The sequence below is a fragment of the Adelges cooleyi genome, unplaced genomic scaffold (genome assembly GCF_023614345.1).
Source record: "Adelges cooleyi isolate 19-005CV unplaced genomic scaffold, UGA_ACOO_1.1 ACOO_flye_CR_arks_rails_tigmint_CR_PRNA_1, whole genome shotgun sequence".
NCBI classification, from domain to species: Eukaryota; Metazoa; Arthropoda; class Insecta; order Hemiptera; family Adelgidae; genus Adelges; species Adelges cooleyi.
In genome coordinates, this window is record NW_026095751.1 from 1,918,717 (window position 1) to 1,946,083 (window position 27,367).

The window sequence follows — 27,367 nt, forward strand, 5'->3', positions numbered from 1 at the left end:
TATTCCATTTGGTTTTTTCTTAATATCTTATCTTGTTATAGACCTCAAATTATTAATATTTTAATATAAATAAAAACACAAACAAAATAAATATGATTTTTATAAACTTTAAAAATATTGAAATGACCATTTAAAAGAGAAGTTTTTTTGTGCAAATCATTAATTAAAACCCAACTTATTAGGGTTTATTTACTTATTATTATTATAGGTGATTGTACAATTGCCAATCCGACATCAAATCGACATAATGTTTACTATACCTAAATTCTATTCCTTTTTTTAAATTAGCGGTTTTAAATAATTTTTAACTTGTGATATTATTTCGTTTGAATATGGTGTTTTTTTGCGTGAGTTCTTGTTATAATAGCTTAGAAAATCGAAAGTTGTGCTAGTAATACATCATAAGTTTACAGCGTTCTCGAAACAGGTATACTATTTTAGGATTTGTAGTCACAGGTGTGTTAATATGTTTTTTTCGACTGACATGTACAACTCTGTGCACCTCTGAAATATTTTTGACTTTGAGAATAATATAACTTGATTTATATTATTTTACCCACCTAACGAAAAGCAGTCGTATTGAAATAAAATTTTTTCAAACAAAAGCTTCACACACTCTGCCTTTTTCTAAACTTCACAAAGTAAATATTTCCATTAAGTTTGGTACCCACCCCCAAATCTACATTGTAAGTAAAATAATCACTCTTATCGCTCTTTCCAACCGAAGGAAGAGACAATTATTTAGAATTGTGTTAAGGAACTTATACTAAAATAAAAAAAATGAACCACCCCACCCCTATTTTTTTTTTTTGAAAGATGGATATAAAGATCAAAATAAATATCAGGCAACTGTGACTAATATAAATTGTTTTTATGTTTATTATTGTTTACAGATAAATATGAAACTTTTCTGTTTTTTGACATCATTAATCTTTGTAAACGTTTCGACGGATGATCTAAGTAATTATTTTATTATCAAACTAACATATTTGAGGTAGGTAACAATTTCATTTTTTTTACAGTGGATTATCAAACAAATATTGCCATTACAAGTCAGTAAAATTTTTGTTTTATAAAAACAACGTCTTAAAATTTTACTGTTTTAATACATATTTATTTGAATTGTGTATTACAGACGCACACATTAAGCTTGCCTCTGAAAAGATTATTGTAGGTGATGGTTTTGTGGAAAGTAAGATTTATTTAAAATTAATTTTCCAGTATATTACTGTTTTTTATGTTTGTCTGACTGTTCAGAAAATTTATTTTTAAATTAAAAATTATGGTTTCTATAAACAGTTTAAAAAAGTACACGAGGTATAACATGGAACCAATTATCTAAACACTGTGTGTTTTACTAAATTAATAGGCTTTAATAAGTGACTATTCAACCTAATGAGGTGTAAGGAATTGCTTATTGTGTTGATTAATATATTTATTTTGATTTTGTTTACAATTTTTTGCATAGCTCAATCCTTTATTTGTTTATTCCAGGTGGATTGGAGCAAGTAATTAAAAACATTATTGAAGACGATACAAGTTATAGTTTAGGTAGTTATAATTATATAATGATAAAAAAAAAGAAATAATATTAGGAAAAAATATTTATAAATTATATAAAATTTGCAACTCAAATTCATTTTATGCAAATGTATAAGTGATATGAATTTTCTGTCAATCTCATCTAATTATTCAATTGTATTCTTATCGCCACATCTGGTTTAATTCAGCAATTATATTTTTTTATATATTTAGTATAATAACATTATTATTATATGTGCTATGTTAATATTTCAGGAGTTATGAATAATATAATCGCTGTACCGGGTAATAATTTTCAATGAATATAATGGAAAAATTTCCACTCGATCGTTTTGTATTCATTAAGTACAAAATTGTTTTTGGTTTAATTTCAGAAACTCCACACCTTAATGACTTCCAGGGTAATCACATTTTTATATTCCATATTTACAATACTTTACACTAACTCATTATATATATATACATATGGAGACTAATCATAGTATGTATTTTGTGTAATTCACAGAAAGTGCAAGACATCAATCAATTTTGAGAGAAAAAATAGAAAAAGAATTAGGTAAATATAAAATGTATCATTATTTAGAGACAATTTTCAAACTCATTAACTGTTCCTTAATTCCAAAGAAAAACGATAACAATTAAATTTAATCATATTTTGATTTTTTGTTTATTGCATAACCATTTGAAATGTAATTTAAACCCTCAATTAAAAAGTTTCTAAAAGAAACAAATGAATATTTTTACAATAATTGGCATTAATTATTTAGTCTAATTGATCTCAGTTTTAGATTGGTTGTCATTTAATATTTGTTCCAGATATTCCTGTTCCTAAGGTTTCTGTGGTTTTGGAATCAGGTAATTACGAATTTTTCTACAATCCTCAACAGCGTTTAAAGCTTGTTTAGAGTTGAAATTAGCTATATTTTGCATTAATATTCAAATGTAGTATGATTATTTATTATTTTTTATATGAAAAAAAATTAGAAAAAATCTCATTTGAATAATTATTTTTATTATAATATTATTTAAAAAGAATTTCATATTCGCAAAAAGTAATAATAATTATTATTTTCTATCAACACATTCATTCAAAGATTTTTGCAGATTTTAGAAGATTGACTTTGATAAATCTTGGAAGTAAAAGAAGAGATCTTACTAAAGAAGCTATAATAAATATATGGAACCAGGATGTAGGTAAATATTACTAGAATACTGATTTGTAAGTTAGTAATACCTAGTCGCTACTATCATACACTTCCTTATAATAAGAATAGCTGCGTAGTTGTGCTAAGTTTAGCAAATTGAAAAAAAAATTAATTTTAATTTTTTAGTTGGATCAGAAGAGCAATTCTCTTCATTATGGATATGCCGTTTGATAGCACTGTTCATGAGTACAAAGTTCCCACTGTCATATGTAAGAGATATTCAGTTTGACCCTGATACTTGTATCATATATGATGGGGTTATATACAAAACATACAAAAAAATTGAAGACGAATGGTGGATATTCACCGGCAATGTTAATTGGCTGAAACTTGAGAAAGAGTTTGTTTATTAATAATTTAGACTAACGATAACATATTGAGATTATTTTGACCAAAAATTAATAGTGTAACTCGTCTAAAATGCTATGGTACAGATATTGTTTTATTTAAATAATATTTACATTATGCACTAATATCCAAGTTGTTAATTCATAATTTATTGTAATTTATAATAAACACTTTTACTTACGATTATAATCACATTTGTTACTTGTGTGTTGATTTAGGCACATATTTATGTTTTTACCATATTATTTTACAGATTGACTTGGAGGAATTTTTAAAATATAAATTTATCTATTTTCTGCATAAAGTTAACAACAATAATATTATCTCCGTGACATATCGAATCATGTTTGCCTAATTTTTTAAGTCAAAATTTTCTAGAACAGTAAATGAGTGTTGTAAGACACAACGATGACGATGATATAATCATAGGGAGATAGTTACACATTCTAGGACTTCGGAAATTAGAGACTGTTCCTAACAATGACAAACAAGAGCTTCTCTAGTAGCTTATTTATGGTAACCCCGTAAAACATAGGCTAATATGAAAGAGCTAATTTCTTAAAAATATAAATATTTCCAACAGTTACAAACATGTCCAAAACTGAATACCACTCAAACATAACACCTATAATTATTCAAAAAGCCGTTACAGTGGGGTGGGGGCACTGTGAAGAGGGCCCAGGTCTGTATGCATTTTTACAACTGAAAATGATGAAATCATTTTCAAATAAACGCTTCGATGTGAATCTGTAATGGTAGAAATGCAAATATCTATAAAAGCTTTGTACCTGTTCGGACTTGAGCACTCCTGTTGGCAACAAAAGCGCAAGCGAATAAGAAAATATTTAAATGGAGAATAGTTTGGAGTGGAAATAGATGCGTAGTGGTTTGCTTTCTTAACTTAATTTTTTTTCCTAATAATTCTTTTGTACTTAACGTTGAATCTCTCGAGATGTGTTGCGCAATGGTGATCAAGCTGCCCTAGCACCTGCAGTGGTCGTCTTTAGTAATCCTTTTCTTTATAAGGAAAATATTTACACATTTTACGCATAGGACCCTAGTACTTTTTCTTAATAAAATAACATTCTAGAGCATGATATTACATTCGAATGATGCACAATTCTGTTTTTGACTAGCTCATAATACTAGTGATTGGGTCCGTTTAAAACTAGAAATTTTCACTAAACTATAGTTTTTGTATAACAGTATTAATAATGTAATTAGAATTCTCAATATGAATTATAAGTTGACAAATAGCAGCATAATAAAAAATAAATTATAGATCAGAAGTAGGTGCTTTCCACCAAGGGAACACATTTGTTTAAAACATCTAAAATATCGATAAAACAATTTATTATTCTTAAAAAAGCGAGCAGTTTTTTCTTATTTTAAATTAAGCCTATTATACAGAGCCTTAAGGCGCCAAATCTCTTAATCCAACACAGCTGGGTGTCTTCTGGAATTACACAGATTCTCAACTGTGCTGCGAGAAGCATGGGCATCTTTCGGGACACTATTGAGATTGTCTAGGCACCTACTCATAGTGATGCGTACCCGTGCAAGTCTATGAGTTGGTTGTGGATCCCGAACACCGGGGTTTTCCTAATGAACATGTTGAGACCGGCGTGCCACGAGTTGATCATGATCGGTCGATCGGCTTGGTGACACCTGGACTCCGAGTACGGATTAAACGCGTACACCTGCACGATACCTGTCTGCGATGGCACCACGATGGCCACGTCCATGAGCTGATACTACCAGAAACATTTGAATATCACTTGGACATGGTGCAGGTTCAACCGGCCGTTGCACCGGGTCGAGGAGTGGTCGCTGAGCGGCAGCTTGCTCAACACCGGCGCGTAGTGCACTTGCCGCCCGTCATCCTGCAGGTACACCAACAGGCCGTTGGCCAGCGATAAGTTGTCGTGCGACACCAACAGCCTGGGGTGTGCCGGACCGGCCAAGAGATACTGGCCCAATTTGCTGTGTGCCATCTTGTCGACGAACGGCACCGCTGACCGGGATCCCACGTACACGTCGATGTTGGTGGACCGAGCGAACGACATTGAACAGTTACGCTTGAGGCAAAAGTGTTCTTGAACAAGATGTTCCGCGATATTCATCGGGACGACAAGGCGGCGAACAGTGTCAGAGCTACACACATGATTGTTGGTCAGAGTTAGGTTTGAATTAAAAATGAAAGGTTAAATCCATCGTTAAAAATTTGAAATTAAAAAAAAATGTATTCGAATAATGTATTTACAATTTATTAGAATAAATAATAAAAAATATATATGCTATTCTAATAAAAATAGTCATTAAAAAAATATGTATGTAGATCCATTTTTATTATTATTTTATAGGTAAATAGGAGATTCAACAAGAATTTTATAAATGTTGTCTTATATTCGTTATATTTTGTTTATCTTTATTTGTTAAGATATCTATATATATTTCATGTTATTATGTAATTAGTTTTGTTTAATATTTATTGATAAATTAGTAAAAATACCATTTACTAACATCGACTGTTTAGAGAGATATCAACCAGAATGCCATCTTATAATTCAAGGAACCATTCTTTGTTTTACATTTTACGCCATTCACGAAATTTATAGCTATTATTGACCTATTAACCGTATACTAATGAATTGTAATAATCTAAATACATTTTTTTTTTCGATAATCTAATTCATAGTTAATTTGTACTATGATTAATTGTTATTATTACAGCATGGACCATGCTTTAGCAGTGGCCCCACAGCCCGAAAACGACATTAAATGTTGATACTAAAGTAGCGTGCCTACTTTCAACGTATAATAACACATAAGATGCCATTGAAATAATAATGAGTCATGAAAACATATGGCCAGAACATATAATTAAGACTATACTATCATCATAAATCGCAAGCAGATTATAGATCAGAAATATTTACTATTCAGGAGCCAGCCGGCTAAAGCATGTTTCATGTTTTATAATTTTAGCCGTTTAAGGCTATTATAATATTTATAGATAATTTTATGGGAAAAGCAAAAACCTTCTGCTCGTGTATTACAACTTAGATTGTACTTAAACTAAGGGGCATCTGTCTTTTGGAATGGGTTTTCTGATATGTGAAAGCAATAAAATATTCTTTGTTTTTTTTTTTAATCGATAAATTTGTACATGAGTTAATCTTAATACTTTAGCTTCGATGCGGAGCTGAGATAATTTTAGGACTTTTTTGTTGACATTTTGTCAGTAGGCAGAACTTATTGTGTGTCCATAACCAATCAGTTCTGTGCGAATTATTAAAATAATTAAAACCCATCTTTTTAGGGTTTTTTTACTTATTATCAAATTATTGCATATTTGCCAAATCGACATACTGTATACATTCTGTTACTTTTTTTAAATAATTTTCTACTTATAATATTATTTCGTTTGAATTTGGTTTTTTTTTCGTGTGAGCTCTTGTTATAATAACTTAGAAAATTGGAAGTTATACTAGTAATATATTATAGCTTGACAGCATTATCGAAACAGACAATTATTTTAGAAATTGTAGGCACAGATGTTTTAATGTATTTTTTTTTCTACTGCTATACCATTCGATTGTTAAAAGACAATTTATTAAACTTTTCATAAATCCCGTACAAAATATACAGAAAACGCGACTACATCTACTTTTCATGTTTTATACAAGTGGTCTTTTATAAAATTTACTATCTTTGCCGTATCAACTACGTGTACCTATGAAAATTTGAAACATTTGGGACTTCGCATATTATAATACCGGCGTGACAAAAAAAAATTCATATTGAAAAAAAAGTTTTTTAACGAAAGCATGAGAATAAAATGTAACACAAAATTTGAGATTCAATCTATTCTTTTGCATTTTCCCCAAAATTGATGCAACTCCTAGAGTGTCATATGTATATTAATTTCTTATTATCTCCTTCCGAGTCACTCCACTCGTCCGTCTTGGCATTATCATCTCCGCTACACTCATTCTCTGTTCAGTTTTCTTGTCTACTGCCAAACATTACAACCCATGTACACTATTGCTGGCCTCACTAACGTCCTATGAAATTTACCCTTGAATCTTATAAGCATACTCCTGTCATACAAAACACCTGAGGCTCTCCTCCACTTCATCCGTCCACAATTCATTATATTTTTCATGTCCTCTAATATTCACCATTTTTTTGTATTACCGATACTAAGTACTTGAAACTACCAATCTCACACATTTAATCATCATCCATCTGCATCTTCAGTTTCTTCACATACACACACTCTTCACTCTTTTACTTACTACTTCATACGTTTCCTCTATAACTTTCACATACACCCCCAGCACTCCTTTTCCCCTCGACGTGCACCTCAAATACTCTCTGGGAACTCTGTAATGTGCCTTTTTTTAATCTATAAACATCATATTCAGTTTTTTTTCTTTTTCCTGTGTTTCCCCACAATCTGGCTCATATACAAAATAATAGTTCTATAGTTGATTTCTCGACATCAACCCAAACCGATTCTGTGACACTGTAGTCTCACTCCTTAATATCTTTTCTATAACCTTCTCGCAAACTTCCACACTTAAGATTTTCTGAAGTCAAACAAGTAATGCTCATATTGTTTTATATTTTTTTGAAATTATTATCACTATAATATTTTCAACTTATAACATCATCTCGCTCGAATTTGGGTTTTTTTGTGTTTGTGCGAGTGCTTGTTTAACAGCTTAGATAATCGAAAGTTATACCTGCTAATAGTAAAGCATAAACTGACAATATGTTTGAAACAGATACTGGTTTATCGTATGACGTTACATAATACTTAGTAGAGCGATTTCACAATTAGGGTTACACAATTATTGGGTTTGACACGTTTAACGTATACAGTATTGTATGATTTGTATAAATATATGTCTCTACATAATATATGGTAAATATAATACCCCACTCAAGTTTCAATAATTTTTTATATGTCTCTATGTATATTTTTTTTTTCAACGGCGCTATATCATTGGATTATGATATGCAAAATAAAACAGTTTTCTTGTCTACTGCCCAAAATTCTGACCCATATAACATTGCTGGGCTCACTATCGTCCTATGAAATTTACCTTTAAATTTTAACCTAAGTACTTGCAAATACTGATTTCATAAGCAACTATCTGCATTACCTTTCTTGTCCTATGACTTAGTCGAAAACCAAACAAGGTTGTAAAATAAAACAAACTCACATACATACAACGAGTTTGTGTATAATGTCCAGGTTAAGATTTATATAGCTTTATATTTAAATTTCTTCTGACCGTTTGTAAGCATGCAAACTCATCCTAAGCGGCTGGACAGATATTTATGAAATTTTGTGTGCGCGATTAAGTTGATTCAAGAAAGGTTTAGATTCACAATTTGATCCGATAGAACATGGTTTTATTTTTTAATTAATTAAAATGATTAATTATGATTATCAATAGCATCAATAGTTATCAATACATCTCTATGATTTTTCATACCACCGGGATACAGTGATCCGATCAGCTGATTTTGTTTCTATTCTAATACACGGGCAACGTCGGCTCAGGACATATATTATAAATCTGTATTTTTTTACACACTACATATAACATTTCTAAGAACACAAATAATACAGATAGCAGCAGACGACATCAAATTGTATATTTCAACATATTTAAAAGAAATTGTATTAAATTATATTTTGAGTTTTTTTAAGTTTATTACATATTATTATATTATTATATTATACAATTCTCATTTGTCTAGTCTATATATTCAGTCGATGGTTCTCAACTTAAATGTATAGAAAATTCAATTATCTTTGGTCAAATTTATTCCTCGAGGACTGCCAAAAACATAATTTGATTTTTGTATCAATTAATTTACTGAAAGTTCATTTATAAGAAACATTAAAAGAAACCAATCAGAACACTCCACGACAGTGTAATGTAAATAATATGTTGTCACATTAAAAAAATAAAACAGCTGTGTAAACTGACATAAGAAACACTGCAAAATATTTTACTGTTCAGTCGCATCAATACAATTGAACAAGCTGATTAATTTCTTAAAAGTTTATTAAATTTAATAACTTAAGTAAGTAACACTATCAAGCTTTATAAATTATAATACACTTGTAATCATATAAGACAGGCAAATTTAAAAATAAATTAATTTTAAACGCGTATTTTAGATACAAAATTGTCAAAGCTATTTTATATTTTTAGTACTATATTAGGTAAAAATAAAATAAAATAGATAGGTATTTAGAACAGATTTTCAAATAAAGTTAAATTTTTGAGTTATTATCTTAATCTATTTAGTTAAGAGTGCGGTATAAGCAATTACTCAGTCCTACCCAAAAGCTAAGTTACTGTGTAATAAGTCTAAGCCATTATTCAATAGATATATATTCTTGTTATTTGTGAGTATCAATTAACGACGTTTTTCTTTTATATATATTTTTTTTTTACCAAAACACCTTTAGTTTAAGTTTTACATAGTCCAATATTTGCTCTATAAAATCGCATGACCATGATAATTGGGGAGCATACATTAATTACATTTTAGATTAGGCAACAACCTTCTTCCCTCTAATTCGTTCCTCCTATTTCTAAATTTTGTTAGACAGACCTAACCGGTCTGTCTAACAAACTTTGTTATTTTACGTTTATATAATTATATTTTTCTAATTACACATTGTATATATATACTTTATTTGTATTGTTTATTTTCAAAATTTAAAAAAAATACAACAATTTCAACTCGTAGCCAGGCAACAATGACTATTATAAATTGCTTTTATGTTTATTATTGTTTACAGATAAATATGAAACTTTTTTGCTTTTTAACATCGTTAATCTTTGTAAACGTTTCATCAGATGATCCAAGTAACTATTTTATTTTCAAATAAACATATTTGAGGTAGGTAACAATTTCACATTTTTTACAGTGGATTATCAAACAAATATTGCCATCACAAGTCAGTAACGTTTTTGTTTTATAAAAATAGCGTTTTAAAATGTTACTGTTTTTTATGTATTTTTTTTTAATTGTGTATTACAGACGCACATATTCGGAGAGCCTTTGGAACAAATATTGTAGGACCTAATTTTATAGAAAGTATGATATTTTTTTGTATTAATTTACCAATATAATAATGTTTTGTTATATTTGTCTGACTGTCGTATCAGACAATTTATTTTTTAGTTAAAAAATATGGTCTCTACAAAGTTTTCAGAAAAGTGTACGAGGTGTATACAACCAATGATCTAAACACTGTGTGCTTTACTAAAATAGACATAAAAAAATGTGTGTTTATATTAGAACAATTGTTTCTATAATATAATACACTTGGCTTTAGGAAGCGACTATTCAATCTGATAAGGTGTAAACAAGTGCTTATTCTGATGATTTTTATATTTATTTTGATTTTTTTTTTAGTTTTTTGAAAGGCTGAAACCTTTATTTGTTTATTCCAGGTGTATTGGAACAAGTGATTAAAAGCATTATTGAAGACAATACTACTTATAGTTTAGGTAGTTATAATATTTTATAAATATAAATATAATAATACAAAATCAAATCAAATGTATAAGTGATGAATTATACAATTTTCAACAGAATAGAAAAATAAATCCAAAACCATTAATATATGCAATGTTAATTTCAGGAGCTATTTTGAATATGATAGCTATACCGGGTAATATATTTCAATGAATATATTGGAAATATTTTCACACAATCGTTTGATTTTCATTAAGTACATAATGTTTTCCTTTTAATTTCAGATACTCCACTCGAGAATGACTTTGAGGGTAACCTCATACTTATATTCCATATTTACAATACTTTACACTAATTTATTATATTTATATATTGTGGAGAATAATTATAATATGTACATTGGTTTTAAGTATACGATTTTGACAAATTAAAATGTATTTTGTGTAAGTTACAGAGAGTGCAATCCATCAAACAGTTTTGCGAGAAATAATAGAAAATGAACATGGTAAATATAAAATTTAACATTTTTAAGCGAAAATTGTTAAAATATTTAATTCCTTAGTTTTAGAGATAAAACGATAAAAATTAAATCTAAAAATATTCTCGCTTTATGTTTAAACCATTCGATATGTAATTTACACCGTTAATTCAAAGGTTGCTATTAGAATTAAATTAATATTATTACAATAATTTGCATTATTTATTTGATCTAACTAATTTCAGTTTTAAAGTGATTGTTATTTAATATCTGATATAACTGTTACAGAAATTGAAGTTCCTGAAGTTCCAGAATCAGGTAATTACAAATTTTTCATTATTCGTAAAAATCGTTTAAGGCTTGTTTAGTGTTTAAATATAATTAAATTTGTTGTAATATTTACAGTCACGCAATAATTTTATGAAAATGAACTTTTAGTAAGAGGGAGAAAATGGGACTTAACCCATTCCTGATTTTTCTAAAAATATTTATTGAAACTACGATTTTGTTCTCCGAGCCTGATGATGGAAACTATTTTTTTTATATAAAAATAAAATGTATACGTTTTTTTTTATTAAGGAATTAAGGTATTTTGCATTAATGCATTAGCAAACTAACTACTAACACAATAGGCACTTTGTATACAATGTATATTTTTCAATAAGTTAAATGTCACTAACACAAATTGAGAATGCCAACAGTTTTATCAAAATGTATATCTTAATAATAAAACATTTAATAAAAATTTTTAATTCCACGTAGAAAGTAGAGCTGTTCATGTAACAAAAGAATTTCAATGAAACTTAATGATAGGTCTTACAAGAGTGTGTTGAAAATGGCTACGTTGTGTGCTTCGGTGTGTTGGGCGGTTGACAGGAAAATTTAATACAGAATCAGTGTAGTAGAGATGACAATGCTTAGGTAGGAGATAGGAATCGAAAACAGTAAAAATGTTAATGGAAATAAACGTAGGATAAAAGAGAGGGGGGCAAACGGATAAAAAGTGGTGGGATGCAATTGAGAATGTTACGAGGACTTCCGAAACATGCGAACACGCTGTGGTGGCCGTGTTGAGTGTAGGTTTAGGAAAATGGGGCCTGATCCCAAATCCCAAATAGTTGGAATGAAGGTGAAGGATAAAAAGAAAAAGTAATTTGTTTGTATTTAATTATAAACGAAAAACAGTTTAATTATGCTAAACAGTATGGTTATTACATTTTTTTTTAAAAAACTCAATGAAATAATACTATTATATGTAAATCATTTCATATGTGCTAAAAATAATCATAATTTTCTATAAACACATTCGTTTAATCATTTTTTGCAGATTATCGAAGGTTAACTCTGAAAGACCTTGGAGATCGGAGGAGAGCGTATACTAAACGAGCTTTAAAAAATATATTCCACATGGATGTAGGTAAATATTAGTATAGAGTTGTAACCATGGGGTTTGACCATATATATATATAAAAATCAAATAAATATTAGTAGTTATAAAATACCCTTATTTTCATCCCCCAATCTCCAAAACTATTTACAAGCGATTTACAAGTCGTTTTTTGTGTTTTATATATTGTAATATTCTAGAGAACAACATAGCAGAGGTTTTATTGCACCTCCTTTTTTTACTCTCTACATTTTTGTATCATAAAGAAATACTACAATATTATTGTAGGTAAACAATATCCGGTTACGAGCCGTAGTTTGTGTCTTGTTACGGAAAATTAGTAAAAAGTAAACTAAGTTTAGCAAATTTTTTAGTTGGATCTCAAGAGGAATTCTCTGAATTATGGGTATGCCGTTTGATAGCATTGTTCGTGAGTGCAAAATTTCCAATGTCATATATAAGAGATATTGAAACTGACACTGATGAGTGTATGACATTTGATGGTTTTTCAACTGAAACATACAAAAGAGTTATGGGCGAATGGCGTCATGTCTTCGACAATGTGAATTTTTCGAGTCTTGAATCAGTGTTTGTTTTATGATATACATAAACTAATTATTAATATATTAATATAATATAGATAATTTGCACCAGAATTCTATTATGTAACTCGTCTACATTGCTATAGTACTTATATCGTTTTTTTTTTTAAATAATATTTACATTATGCACCAATATACAAGTTGTTAATTCAAAATGTATTGTAATTTATAATAAACAAATTTATTCACCATCATAATCACATTTGTTACTTGTGTGTTGATTTAGGCACATACTTACATTTTTACCATATTATTTTACAGATCCAATTGATGCATTTTTTTAAATATAAATTTATCTATTTTCTGCATAAAGTTAACAACAATAATATAAACTCCGTGACATATTCAATATGATTACAATTATATAAAATAAAACGCAAATAGATACTACATAACAAATATGGGCTATGTGAGATTTACCACTCATGATCTTATCAGGTTTCACTAAAAACCGATATACGTCTTATTTACTATGCAATTTTTATGAATATGTCATTTTTTCTTTCTTTTACGTTATCATGTTTGCCTTGTATTTTAAGTCTATATTTTCTAGAACGGCAAATGAGTGCTGTAAGACACAACGAAGACGATGATATACTCACCGGGAAATAGTTACACAATTTAGGACTTCGGAAATTACAGACTATCCCCAACAATGCCAGTGTCAACTTGTTCGAAACAAGAGTTGCCCCAATAGTTTGTTCAATTTGTTAAAAATACATTGTAAAACATATTCAACGATTACAACTATGTCGAAAACTGTCTTAAACTCAAACATAACACCTATAATTATTCAAAAATCCACTACAGTGGGTTTGGGGCATGGCGGGGGTGGGCCCAGTTCTCTTTGACATCGGTAATAAGGTTTAATACCGAGTAACTATCTCACATTATTTGTACAGAGATGCACTGAATGAGCTAGCCAATAGTGTATAGTAACCCGCGATGTTAGATACTACTAAACTATATCTAATGTTGCAGTCATAACATTATGTTTATTATCTTTCTAGTTATAAATATAAAATCTATAAACACTATAGTATATTTTACTATATTTTTGATATAACTTTAAACCAGATTGTATAACGTTGGGGTTTAGTTCGTTGCGTTTCATTTCTTACAATATTTGTTTTAATACATTTTGCAATCATATTTTGTGGTTAGGTACTCTTTGCACGACAACAGAAGTTTAAAATCCGACGTTTTTGAAAACGCCACAATAAAGTAAACAATAAAAAAAATAACGCCGCTTGAAGTGAAAAAAATGTACATAGACCTTTCTGCATAATACATTTAGATTTTACTGATATTAAAACCACTTTAATGCAATTTAGTTAACAATTTTTGTCATTTAAGAAAATAATACTACTGACATCAAGCATTAATATTACCAACATCATTACGCCTTTGAAATCATTTGTGTATAGACTAGTGGTAATATTTAATCGCTAGGCCAACTTCATAGACTTACAAGTATTTATTTCAGAAATAATTTCATAAAATCATACAAAAAGTAGTTCATTATAATTTAATAGATTCTTATAATTTTAGGTTAAAGGTATATCAAAAAATTATCCCACACAAGTTTGGATGTAATTCGAATATTTTCAAATAAGTGATATTGTGCAGTACTTATTTCATTTTAAAACTGACAACTGTATTAATAAGGCTTTTATATTTTTTCAGATAAAAATGAAACTCTACTTTATAACAATACTATTTTCGTTTGTTATCGTGTTTGTGAATTCAGGAAAAAGTAATTATGCTTTTTTCAACACGTGCCTCGTACTCGAGGTAGTTAAAATTAAAAAAAATTATTTAATATTTAACGTTTTATTTTTACAGCTAAATTTATGAAACAGGTTATCATAAATAGTAAGTTGCATTTTTTACTTGTTACATACTACATTTTTATGTTTTTTAATTGTATTGTCATTATAAAAATGTTCTTAAATAATTATTACAGATGATTATATCCGTCAGACTCTTAGGGCAGGTAAAATAATCAGTCAATATACCGACGTGTAACTTGTTATGTCTCGGCTGTTCACCAACTAATAAAAAATTATAGTTTCTACATTCCGTTCAGATTGTCAATGAATGAGCTTAGTTATAGTTATACATTGTATACATTATAAACAGCTTACAAAATTAAAAATTATTTATATTCATACTCAATACTAAGTTTTTAAAATTTACTTAGAAAAAGTATATCGAAAGAAGTGTTAGGTTACATTGACACACCCTGAAAAATGTTGTACTATATTATTATGAATTTTGTCATATAGTTAAAACTAATATTTGCTTATTCTAGAAAAATTACATACTGCAGTCAAAAATATTTTAGGTGGATCAAAACCGATGGGTAATCATAATTGTATAATAAAACAAATAATGATTAAGGTTGCTGGTAGACTATTTTTTTTAAACTGTATAAGTTATAACAGTTACAACAAAACTGATTTATTATATTTATAAGTAGTATAAAAGTGATCTTAAATTATATTAAGTGATCTTAAATATTAATTATAAATATTTAAAATATTTTAATCTTTTAGTCTGAAACCTTTTGACTGGCAACACTTTTTACGTCATCGAATAATTATAAATTATTTTACTCTGTACATTTGCATCAATTCAATTTCAATGTGTTAGCCATAGTCTCCACTCTCTTTAAACAATAGACCTAATATTAAATGTGCATATTTTTTGTTTAATGCACGTTTATTTTGATATAGCAATAGGTACCATGTTTTTTCGACCTTGATGTCCGCCTTCTATTGTATAATAGAATGGAAAATTAAACCCGTGAACATAAATTCCCTATTAAATAAAATTCACTTAAATTTCAGCGGATGTTTCTCTTATGTTGGCTGTACCAGGTAAATTATAATACCTACATTTTATAGACATTACATTTTCACATAATATACCTATTTCGATAATTCCTTATTAAAATACGTTCATTTTAATTTCAGACTTAGCAGTGACAAGTGAAAACATTCGTAACTTAACGAGTAAATATCTTCATGTGTATCTATTCAGCTCTATATGTATATATACACTTACATAATATTGATCTCGATCATAAGAAAATGTCTACATTACAATTAATTTTGTATTGGATTTTAGTAAGTACGTCTCGTGAGGAAGAACTTGGAACAATATTTAAACTGTTAATGAGCGATTGCATACGTAAATATACAACTTATCATTCCTATTCAAAATTGATAATTACTAGACCTATACAGGGTGACCAATAATGGTTGATCTTATATACTAAATTATTATTTTATGTGATGACTGGTGTAATAAAACTACTTGTTTTTGTTGAACCGAATGAAAGTATTAAGAAATATAGTTAAAAATACAAATCTTTACAAAGTCATAACAAGTGAACAATTGGATAAAAATTAAAAATTCAAACACTAACATTTTTTTTTTTAAACTTTTGTCTATATACTTATGGAGTTTAAAACAAATGTTGCCATTTGAAAAAGGGATGTCCTACCCTTTTTTTTTTTATAAGGGTTGGAGATACAAATTTTCGCAGTATTGTAAAATGTAGTACAATGTTTACCTTAAAGTATAGAAAATTATTTTTTTTTAATGTTTATAATTTCCGAGAAAACTAGTGTCTTGCCCAAAATGAATCACCCTGTATACATATAATAGAAATTTAAATCGAGTTTAAAGTCGTCAAGCTATAAGTTTTTTTAATAGGAGTCTTACAATATATATATAATACATTGCACAAATTGGTCTAAGTAATTTTGAGCTTTAGTGTGACTGTTTTTGATCAAATTTAAAAAGCCAGCATAGTGGATTCTGGGCATAGTGGGCAAAAAGAATAAATAATGACTTCGAAGTGAATCAGTAGATAGTAGAAATATTAAATATCAATGAATGCACTGGAACGGATAAAATTTAATGAAATTGTGTTATTTATATTGAAAAGATTTTGTTCTCTAGACTTTTATTAATATATATTGCTATTTGAAGAAATCGGATAGCGATTTGGTTGCTATTGTTGGCTCTGACGCAAAATATAAAAATACTTCATTGTAAAAACAAAATCATCTCATCCAAACCTATTTTTACTAGCTGTATAATTATTTCCTTTTAACATGGATATGTGATTAGGTTGGGTACAAGATATTTTGTGTTGCCATTGTCGCGTTACACTCTAGTATGATAGCAGATAAGTGTTAAGTGATAAATGATAAGATATTAGAGATAAGTGATGTGAGATAAGAGATAACATATCCATGGTACAATGTTTTTCTGTAGAGTGGAGAAAATAAATAAATAATTTTTTTTTCTAGAACCACATCCACATTCACAACGTGAAGTAAAAGGTAACCAATCATTTATTCGATAAATAGCTTAATTAGCCATTACAGCTTATATTATCAGTCAGCTTATAATAGCAGAATATCATTTTTCATACAAATCTCTTTTTTTTTTAAATAATTTTTTTTAACTGTATAATTATCATTTTATTTTTATCTAACAGGTATTGTAACTCCTGTTGTTGGAGACAGAGGTAATCAACACTCATTTATTCGTTTTTATTTTATTTATTCGAATGGTGGAACCAAGTAGGAACATTTATTCGATAAATAGTATAAATAAAATAAAATGTATAAAACTACCACAAACAAATAAAACTTTCTACAATAACTGCTGTGTGATCAAAAAATGGCACACGCCCTGAAAATGTTTGCTTCTGATCAGTCAATGTACACTACAAAATTATAAGTTCTTAGGGTTTCAAGTATAGGAAAGTGTGTTACTTTCTTAGATGCATCGATTTCAATGCTAGTGTAGTTCTGTTATTCAGTTTTGTTATTTATAAATTTTTACAGATGCTGAAAGCGCTAATATAGTAGCGCTCGGAGATGAACGAAGATTTCTAATTATGGAAGCTATTACAAAAATAGCAAGTAAACATTCCTACATAGTTATTACGGTTTCGCTTCTTAACCTTAAATATACTAGTTAAAATTATTTACGGGAACATTTTTTATTTTATTAAGTAAGCCAAAGTTTGCAATTTGTTAAAAAAAAAAAACGTTTTATATTTTAAGGTGAAGGTGGACTGAATGTTGAATCACTTGACACGTGTCGCCTAGTTGGGTTGTTCAGAAGTATGATAAATTTCGAAAGTGACTCATATATAGTCAAGGCTAAGGTGAAAAAAGGTGTTTGTAAACTAACTACTAAACTGGACATGGTAAGCAATTACATACAATGTCCGGACGGAATTCATGAAGTCGTACTCGGCGGTGGTACTATCAAATTAGAGAAATTTAACTAGTAATATCATCATAGTTAAGACCACATGTTAAAGTTTAATCATTAAATATAAAAAATTATATAATACTACGATTATTATTTTACAACATTTTTGTACACTGCACTAATATCAAAATTATCAGTTAATTATATGTATTTCAAAAATCATAATAAAAATGTCACCAAGTTTTTCTCAAGATTATATTGTTATAAAATTTTTATTGTTGAAATTTGTTAATTTATATTGGAAAAATACGTGTCACGAGTAAGCGTGGTTCAAGTGGTATTTCTTCTGGAGCTGGAGGACATTAGGCTTTTTAGTAGAAATATTAATAGAAAAAGTAATCAAAAATTCAAGTAGTATTCTAAAAAAATATTCTTTATTTTTACCACTAATTTTGTACTTATAAATAGTTTACTTACTCGTATAGTTTAATGGATATTATATTGTGTAAAATAAGAAAAAATTAGTAAAACACTAAATAGTCTAAATAAATATTTTTGTATAGCTTTTATCAATACAATAGCCTTTTTATCAAATTTTCATCATCACCAATCATACATTTTTTGTTTCAATCAAATAAATTAATTTTTAATTTTCCTATCTATATTTTCATTTATTAATTTAATTAATACTACTATTTTTTTTTATTGGAATAGACTACACTACACTTTGTATTAGAAGAACGTATCACTTAGATACACAGCACACATGCGACAACCCTAGAGGAAGGGTAGAGTAAAGTACTATTTGTAGTCTAATGAAAGTAACCCATCGGCGTGCTTTTCAGGGTATAAAACTACTTTCAAACAAACGCTTTTGTGCATTTCTGTGGACACTGTACCTGATTGAAATACCTATATTCTTTTGTTTGGTTTGGACTGTACTGGTTTGAACTAATTATAGTAGTTTACAGCCATGACTGCTGAAGCGGAAATGGATACTACCGGATCTGGTACCTTCAAGGGGCCGATAAGGGGGGTCGATGATGATGGATCATTGAGTCAGATTTTGAACATTATAGGCTGGTATAAGATTACCTTCTCCGCAGAAAAGGGCAAGAAGACGATCTTATATATATATATATATATATATAGTTCAAAAACAAATGTATTAGGTACAACGTTATAAAATATTATGTTGTTGACATTAAATTTTACATACTTTATTTTTATTAAAAAAATATTGAACATAGTAAAATACTATTACTTTGTCTTAATGTACTTAAAAAAAAAATACATTCTACATTTATGAAATCATATTTTTTAACAATTTATTTATTTTTAATATGATTTTTAAAATACAAGTTAAGCTAGTTTACGCAATTTTTTTTTTCAGAAATTTCAAAATAAAACATTCATTTTATACCCGTTAAATACTGTATTAGAAAATGTGTCTTTAGTGTGTAACGCTTGACCCTCGGTTGGGCTCAAGAGTTTACCTTCCTTCACTCTGAAGGGGAAAGGGTTTATAATGCTAATTAAATAAATTATAAATGCAAAAGAACTTGGTAAGGTAATAATTGATTTTATTGATTGGTAATGTAGGTTGCTTCCTATAGAATAATAATAATGATAATAATAATAATAATAATAATAATAATAATAATAATAATAATAATAATAATAATAATAATAATAATAATAATAATAATAATAATAATAATAATAATAATAATAATAATAATAATAATAATAATAATAATAATAATAATAATAATAATAATAATAATAATAATAATAATAATAATAATAATAATAATAATAATAATAATAATAATAATAATAATAATAATAATAATAATAATAATAATAATAATAATAATAATAATAATAATAATAATAATAATAATAATAATAATAATAATAATAATAATAATAATAATAATAATAATAATAATAATAATAATAATAATAATAATAATAATAATAATAATAATAATAATAATAATAATAATAATAATAATAATAATAATAATAATAATAATAATAATAATAATAATAATAATAATAATAATAATAATAATAATAATAATAATAATAATAATGATAATGATGATGAGGTAGAAATGTAGGATGAAGGTATGGAGCGGGGATGCAATCACGATCGGACCGGTGTCTAGATCGTGATTGAAAAAGTAGATTAGCTTAAGGCTAAGGAGTTGGGGAATAATATTACCTATACTCTATTGCTGGCGAGGGCGACACAGTGTGCGGTAGAGGGTTTACCTACGCTATACGGTGTGGCTAGTGGGGAGGTGGACGGCATGCGGTGAACTTTCCAACGACGGAACGGGGCGACGACGACGAGTTGGAACGGTGTGAGTTGGCAGCTGTACTCAATTTGTAGACGATGCGGCTAACGGGGAGGTGGGCGGCAGGCAGTACCACGACGGTGGGATTGACGGCAACGGCGACGGCGACGGCGACTAGCGTAGTTGCGGTGGGAGTTGGCAGCTAGGTGCGGCTCCCTCGTCTTCCTCCTCCTCCTGGCGGCGTATGGCTCGGAAGACCGGGGGGTGTAATCGGCTAACTATTACCACTATGTGGTTGGCTAAACCGATGGATGCTTACCACTGTGTCGTCCGCTCGTATATATTTAATCATGCCCATAGCCCGCCCATATAGTCAATGTTAGCCACTTTACATAAGACTGTTAATTGTGTGTCGACTTGTGGCTAGTGCAATGGGCGTTTCAATATGGTCGACACACTTCTTACGTATTTTATTAATTTATTTAGCTCTACGCTACCCTATTCGGTATTTATGCCCTTATTAGTGTATCGCTTTGAGTACAGCGATGGGCTGCGCGCTCTCTATCGGCACCTATAATTGATCCGTCCTACAGGCGAGTCGTCGTCCGTCTTTTTAATGTTTTGGTAGCCGCGAGATTGCGGGGCGTAAGCGTTACAGCATCCCCTCTTTACCTCGACAATATTTATATCGCTTTAATACATTCTAAAAGAAAATTATTATCTGGTTTTCAAAGGAGAAGAAATAAATTTGGAGAGGTAAAAATAAAAAATAAATAAATGGATTTGGATGTCGACAAGTTAATTTAACAAATACTTAACTATATAAATTAATATTTAAATGTATTTTCATTGTACACCTATCACATCCACCCCAACGTTATTTTTCTCAGCGACATGCTGTATGTCTAATTCGTACTCCTGCAATACCAGTTACCATCTGGTTAAGCGACCGTTTAACAGCTTACTTCGTCTCAAAAACGTCAACGACTGGTGATCGGTCAGTGCAATTGTCTGGTGACCCAAGATATAATTGCGAAATTTTTGACAAGCAAACACTAACGCGAGTGCTTCTAATTCAGTTGTGCAATATCTTGTTTCGGCAGGTTTCAATACTCGACTGGCAAAAACTAACGTTCCGTGTGGTCGTTCACTAGTGCTCTGATATAGCTCGGCCGCGATCGCTTTTCCCGAGGCGTCGGTGGATATGTAGAAAGGCAGTGAAAAATCGGGGTAGCGCAGAGTGATATCCCTCAAGAATTGTTTTTTTGATTTTTCAAAGCCTGTTGTTCATTTGCACCCCATTTAAACACGTTTTCATTACGGGTTAAATCGGTTATAGGTTTGAGGGTATCCGAATAACTCGGTATGAACCGGTTGTAAAAGTTTAAAAATCCCAGATATTGTTGGCATTCACGTTTGTTACGCGGCGGAAAGAAATTCTGCACTGCCCTTATCTTCTCAGGGTCCATACGAATCCCTTCGGAACTTATTATATGCCCTAAAAATGTCACCTCTTTGAGAAAAAATTTTGACTTTGCAAGATTAACGGTAACATTAAAATCGGTAAAGCGTTGAAATAATAATTTTAAATGTCGGCAATGGTCCCGGAAGTTACGTGATGAAATAAAAATGTCATCGACATATATTATTAGGAACCCCTGACTAACTAAATCCTTAAGCACGTGATGTAAGGCTTTTATAAAACCTGAGGATGATATATTTAGCCCAAATGGTAACCGTTTAAAGCAATAGTTTCGGCCTTGCCATAAGAATGATACATATTGGCGGGACGCCTTATCTAATAATACCTGCCAATAACCACTACGCAAATCTACTGTGCTAATATAATTTACACCATTGAAAGTGGCGAGGATGTCATTTATGGGCATGGGACATTCACGGTCGGGTATGATGTGTTCGTTTAATTTGCGCGCGTCAAGACATAACCGAACACTACCATCCTTCTTAAATACAGGTATAATCGGTATGCTCCATGGTGATGACGACGGTTCGATGATATCGTGTTCCAACATACGCCTTATTTCGGTATTTACGGCTGGTACTTTGGATATCGGTACCAAATATGGTCTTTGAACCACGGGGTTCTCACGGCGGATTGGAATATGGGCGGTGAAACCTTTGATTAGTCCGGGTTCATCCCTGAATACTAACGGATAAGATTTAATTATATTATTATACTCCATCCCCTCTGTTTCAGTTAATTGATGTTTTAATGTTTTAGGATCATTTGAACCGATCCCCTCCGTCTCATCGCATCCTATGCCGGTTATCTTCACGGTTGCGCCAACGCTTATCGTTTTTCCAACAAACGGCGTAGAGCATAGGCAACCTCGTATCCTCCATGTAAGTTGGTTGGACTCGAAGTCCAGCAACATTTGATTCATTTCTAAGAAGTCGGCCCCCAAAATGACTTTTTCATTTAAATGAGGTACCACTAAAAAGACCTGTTCCATAGTGTTGGTATTTATGGATACGGTGGTAAAAACTTGTTGTTGGATTTTTGTGAGTTTTTTTCCTACAGCATTGTATACACATGTACCTACCACAGGTAATACAGCGATTTTTTTTCCCATTGACTTCAATTTGTCCCAAACCTCCTGAGAAAAACACGATATTTCTGACCCGCTATCTACTAGTGCTTTGAACAGTACGCCTTCTATGGTAATCGTGATATAAGGGCATCCCCCTGTGGTATGAGTTATTGGTTTTTCGTAGTTACTATCGTTCAAAAAATCGTCAGGGATGGGGACCTTATGAAAATATGCTAATTGATTTTTATTTACATTGTGGGGAACTTGGGGCATGTGATGTTGTGTGACTCCCGTTTCACCTAACAACCCTCTCCCTCGTTTTTTGGACCCTCATAGTAGTCTTCCCTAGACCTATCGTCTTCGTCTTCGACGATATACCCCGAGTCCTGATTAACCCCCATTTGGCGAACTTGTATGTTGCGGTGATCGCCCCTTGGCTGGTTTCGATTATTAAAACCTTCTTTCTTCTCAGGGCCACCGTTCCTTTCATATCTACCTTCAAAACCTCGACGGTTGTCAGATCGCCTATCGTTATTTATGTTATCGCGATCGTTGCGGTAAAATGGATTACGTTGATCGTTCGCAAATTGTTTATATATTGTCCTATTGTCCTCCATTTTTAATAAGTTTACCGCGTCTTTATACGTTTTCTGAGGCATGCTAACGAGCATAGCCTGTACGTGACCTGGGTAATGTTTAGCTATACTAGTGATAATTTCATTACACGTGAGACTCGGTACCTCTAAGTATTGTAGTTTTTGGTACCAATTACAAAAATATTCGGTATAAGACTTAATATCGCGTACCCTATCGGCGGCCATAAATTGTCCCCATATCGAAAACTGAAGTTCTCTAGACCAATACTCCTCTAAAAACATTTGTTCAAATTCCTCATATGTCCTAATACTATGTCTCATCATACTAAACCAGTTGGCAGCCTGGCCGTGTAGACTCTCCTTTACATATAACATTCTATCACAATATCCCCTCTTCTTAATTTTAAAATAATCCCCTAAGTTAACTAAAAATTCCCTAGGGTGTATATCCCGATTATTTCCATAAAAACGGGGCATTGTTATATCAATATTTTCTATCGGGGGTTGTTCCCACTCCCGTTATTAGATAAGGGTAATTCACTCATTTCTTTTTTTACTTTATCTATTGCCTGTTTGATTTTTTCCTCTATCACCGGCATATTGTTTTCATTACTCTTTCTTATTTCCTCATATTCTTTCTCGACGAATGTTTTATAGTTTCTCAACTCGACTGACCACTTATCTTCTAATGCCTCCTGTCGTTGGACTAGCTTAGTATGTTCTTGCCCTACTGTTTTAATGGTCTCCCCAAGTGTCTGACACCTATCATCTATTTTTTTATTAAATTTTTCAAATATCTTTTCTAGATCTTCTTTCGTTACAGCCATTGTCCTTGCTTCTCTGGCTAGTGGGGTATATATAAAATTTGGGTCTCTATTATCTTTGGGCTGCCTTTTTGGTCTTTCTCCCATAAACTAGACTACTTATGGTTTATTTAGAGTACTTTTAAATTATAGATTGCTTTATGGAAAATTTGTTTTGTTTTTTCTATCAAAAAAAAAAAAAAAAATTGTTTTGTTTAAATTTAAATAAATTTAAATAAAATGTTGTGTTAATGAATAGTTTTTATTTTTTTATTTTTTTTTATTTTTAAACTGTCCGGGCGCCAATTGTAACGCTTGACCCTCGGTTGGGCTCAAGAGTTTACCTTCCTTCACTCTGAAGGGGAAAGGGTTTATAATGCTAATTAAATAAATTATAAATGCAAAAGAACTTGGTAAGGTAATAATTGATTTTATTGATTGGTAATGTAAGTTGCTTCCTATAGAATAATAATAATAATAATAATAATAATAATAATAATAATAATAATAATAATAATGATAATGATGATGAGGTAGAAATGTAGGATGAAGGTATGGAGCGGGGATGCAATCACGATCGGACCGGTGTCTAGATCGTGGTTGAAAAAGTAGATTAGCTTAAGGCTAAGGAGTTGGGGAATAATATTACCTATACTCTATTGCTGGCGAGGGCGACACAGTGTGAGGTAGAGGGTTTACCTACGCTATACGGTGTGGCTAGTGGGGAGGTGGACGGCATGCGGTAAACTTTCCAACGACGGAACGGGGCGACGACGACGAGTTGGAACGGTGTGAGTTGGCAGCTGTACTCAATTTGTAGACGATGCGGCTAACGGGGAGGTGGGCGGCAGGCAGTACCACGACGGTGGGATTGACGGCAACGGCGACGGCGACGGCGACTAGCGTAGTTGCGGTGGGAGTTGGCAGCTAGGTGCGGCTCCCTCGTCTTCCTCCTCCTCCTGGCGGCGTATGGCTCGGAAGACCGGGGGGTGTAATCGGCTAACTATTACCACTATGTGGTTGGCTAAACCGATGGATGCTTACCACTGTGTCGTCCGCTCGTATATATTTAATCATGCCCATAGCCCGCCCATATAGTCAATGTTAGCCACTTTACATAAGACTGTTAATTGTGTGTCGACTTGTGGCTAGTGCAATGGGCGTTTCAATATGGTCGACACACTTCTTACGTATTTTATTAATTTATTTAGCTCTACGCTACCCTATTCGGTATTTATCCCCTTATTAGTGTATCGCTTTGAGTACAGCGATGGGCTGCGCGCTCTCTATCGGCACCTATAATTGATCCGTCCTACAGGCGAGTCGTCGTCCGTCTTTTTAATGTTTTGGTAGCCGCGAGATTGCGGGGCGTAAGCGTTACAAGTGTTATCTAGAATTAAGAAGAAGTATAGATCTTAGTAGTTTAATACCATTTAACCGAAATATCTGTAGTGCATAAAATATGCATTATATGGGTTAAGATTAAAGTTAATGTTAAAAAACCAGTACAGTGGGGTCGGGGCATAGTGGGGACGGAGCATAGTTGGGTCGGGGCATAGTGGTGACAGGGAGGTCACAGGTTTACAGGAATTTTTAAATCTGAAAGTGATAAAGTCACTTTCGAAAAAACGCTTCGATGCAAATCGGTAGTTAGTATTTTCAAGCCAGTACAGTCCAAACCAAGCACAGTATAAACCAGCAAAGTTAGAAAGTTTTTAATTAAGGTTCTGTATTTACAAATGAGCATCAAAGCGTTAATTTGAAAGTGATTTTATCCGAGAGGACTAGTACAGTAGAGTATAGGCATAATGTAATCAAAGCAATGAGGAAACGGAGAGGTCACAGGTCTACAGAAATTATTATAAATAAAAGTGATCAAATTGATAGAATCACTTTCAAATTAACGTTTTGATGCTCATTTGTAAATACAGAACCTTAATTTAAAACTTTCTAACTTTGCTGGTTTATACTGTGCTTCGTTTGGACTGTATTGGCTTGAAAATACTAACTACCGATTTGCATCGAAGCGTTTTTTCGAAAGTGATTTTATCACTTTCAGATTTAAAAATTCCTGTAAGCCTGTGACCTCCCCGTCCCCAACTGCCCCGCCCCTTGCTCCGTCCCCACTATGCCCCGACCCCACTGTACTGGTTTTTTTTTTTTTTTGCAAAAACGTAGTGGACCAACTAACACTTATACAATGTCTTGTTATATTTTGTTGGAATGGTCGACGATTCATGTTTCAATCGTTTGTACTCCATAGTTTAAATTATAATCGCTTATTCTCAATAAAATTAATATTTATGTATTATATACTTTCATTAGAGCAATCTCACACAAACTATTTATACTTCATAGACTATATTAATTCGAAGCTATATTATACTTCTATTCTACTAGATTGACAATGTACAAAATAAAATGCAACTAAAAAAACCTTTTCATAGATCCTTAAAATGTAAATGGTGGGATAGTGAAATGGGTAGGTTCCCTAAACGGGTCCCATTTAAATACATTAGAAAATCGCCATTTTACTGCATCATCCTGTATCATAATTTCTTGTTATTTTCTAAAGAGAAATCGGTTTTCTTACATTTAAATTAAAATAAATCGTATACTGGTACTGTGATGGAGAAAACAATAAATTTAGCCTACATATATTACTAATTAGTTAAATATTACAAACGTGTATAGCCACTAGCGGTCGGCTGTTGCCTGTTATTTAACAATGACCTTTTATGGAGATTTTAAAAATTTTGTTTTTTTAATAATAGCATAGGAGC

At 30.8% G+C, this 27,367-nt stretch overlaps 3 protein-coding genes and 2 long non-coding RNA genes across 8 annotated transcripts in view; all 5 read left to right on the forward strand.

The window, feature by feature from the left end:
* Positions 1 to 569: 569 nt before the first annotated feature.
* LOC126834855 (uncharacterized) lies at positions 570 to 3,215 on the forward strand. Its single transcript, XM_050567057.1, has 11 exons — positions 570 to 686; positions 894 to 960; positions 1,023 to 1,052; positions 1,136 to 1,192; positions 1,495 to 1,551; positions 1,798 to 1,827; positions 1,917 to 1,943; positions 2,048 to 2,098; positions 2,359 to 2,397; positions 2,647 to 2,736; positions 2,874 to 3,215. Exons 2-11 carry the CDS (start codon positions 900 to 902, stop codon positions 3,098 to 3,100), a joined length of 669 nt encoding a protein of 222 aa, XP_050423014.1. The 5' UTR covers positions 570 to 686; positions 894 to 899; the 3' UTR covers positions 3,101 to 3,215.
* Positions 3,216 to 9,101: 5,886 nt separating this feature from the next.
* Positions 9,102 to 13,101, forward strand: LOC126833523 (uncharacterized). Of its 2 annotated transcripts, XM_050564923.1 has the most exons (11): positions 9,102 to 9,203; positions 9,931 to 9,997; positions 10,060 to 10,089; positions 10,173 to 10,229; positions 10,589 to 10,645; positions 10,780 to 10,809; positions 10,898 to 10,924; positions 11,068 to 11,118; positions 11,380 to 11,409; positions 12,419 to 12,508; positions 12,853 to 13,101. In XM_050564923.1, exons 2-11 carry the CDS (start codon positions 9,937 to 9,939, stop codon positions 13,077 to 13,079), a joined length of 660 nt encoding a protein of 219 aa, XP_050420880.1. In that variant the 5' UTR covers positions 9,102 to 9,203; positions 9,931 to 9,936; the 3' UTR covers positions 13,080 to 13,101. The 2 variants fall into 2 exon arrangements, with proteins under 2 accessions (XP_050420880.1, XP_050420889.1); XM_050564932.1 differs by lacking the exon at positions 10,780 to 10,809.
* A 1,098-nt stretch (positions 13,102 to 14,199) lies between these two features.
* Positions 14,200 to 27,367, forward strand: part of LOC126847441 (uncharacterized) — a 102,689-nt gene continuing 89,521 nt past the window's right edge. Inside the window, exons 1-2 of one of the 3 annotated variants that reach the window (XM_050587833.1) lie at positions 14,933 to 14,955; positions 15,047 to 15,076. In XM_050587833.1, the coding sequence (XP_050443790.1) occupies positions 14,934 to 14,955; positions 15,047 to 15,076 (52 nt within the window). In that variant the 5' untranslated portion in view covers position 14,933. Of the gene's footprint in view, positions 14,347 to 14,932; positions 14,956 to 15,046; positions 15,077 to 27,367 lie in introns of those variants that run through there. The other 2 variants (XM_050587670.1, XM_050587688.1) reach the window with 2 other exon arrangements.
* Positions 15,287 to 16,097, forward strand: LOC126847542 (uncharacterized). The gene is made up of 3 exons (XR_007687085.1): positions 15,287 to 15,445; positions 15,933 to 15,962; positions 16,059 to 16,097. It is a non-coding gene; the product is annotated as an uncharacterized LOC126847542 (long non-coding RNA).
* On the forward strand, positions 17,617 to 18,495 carry LOC126847536 (uncharacterized). Its single transcript, XR_007687084.1, has 3 exons — positions 17,617 to 17,626; positions 17,949 to 18,026; positions 18,171 to 18,495. It is a non-coding gene; the product is annotated as an uncharacterized LOC126847536 (long non-coding RNA).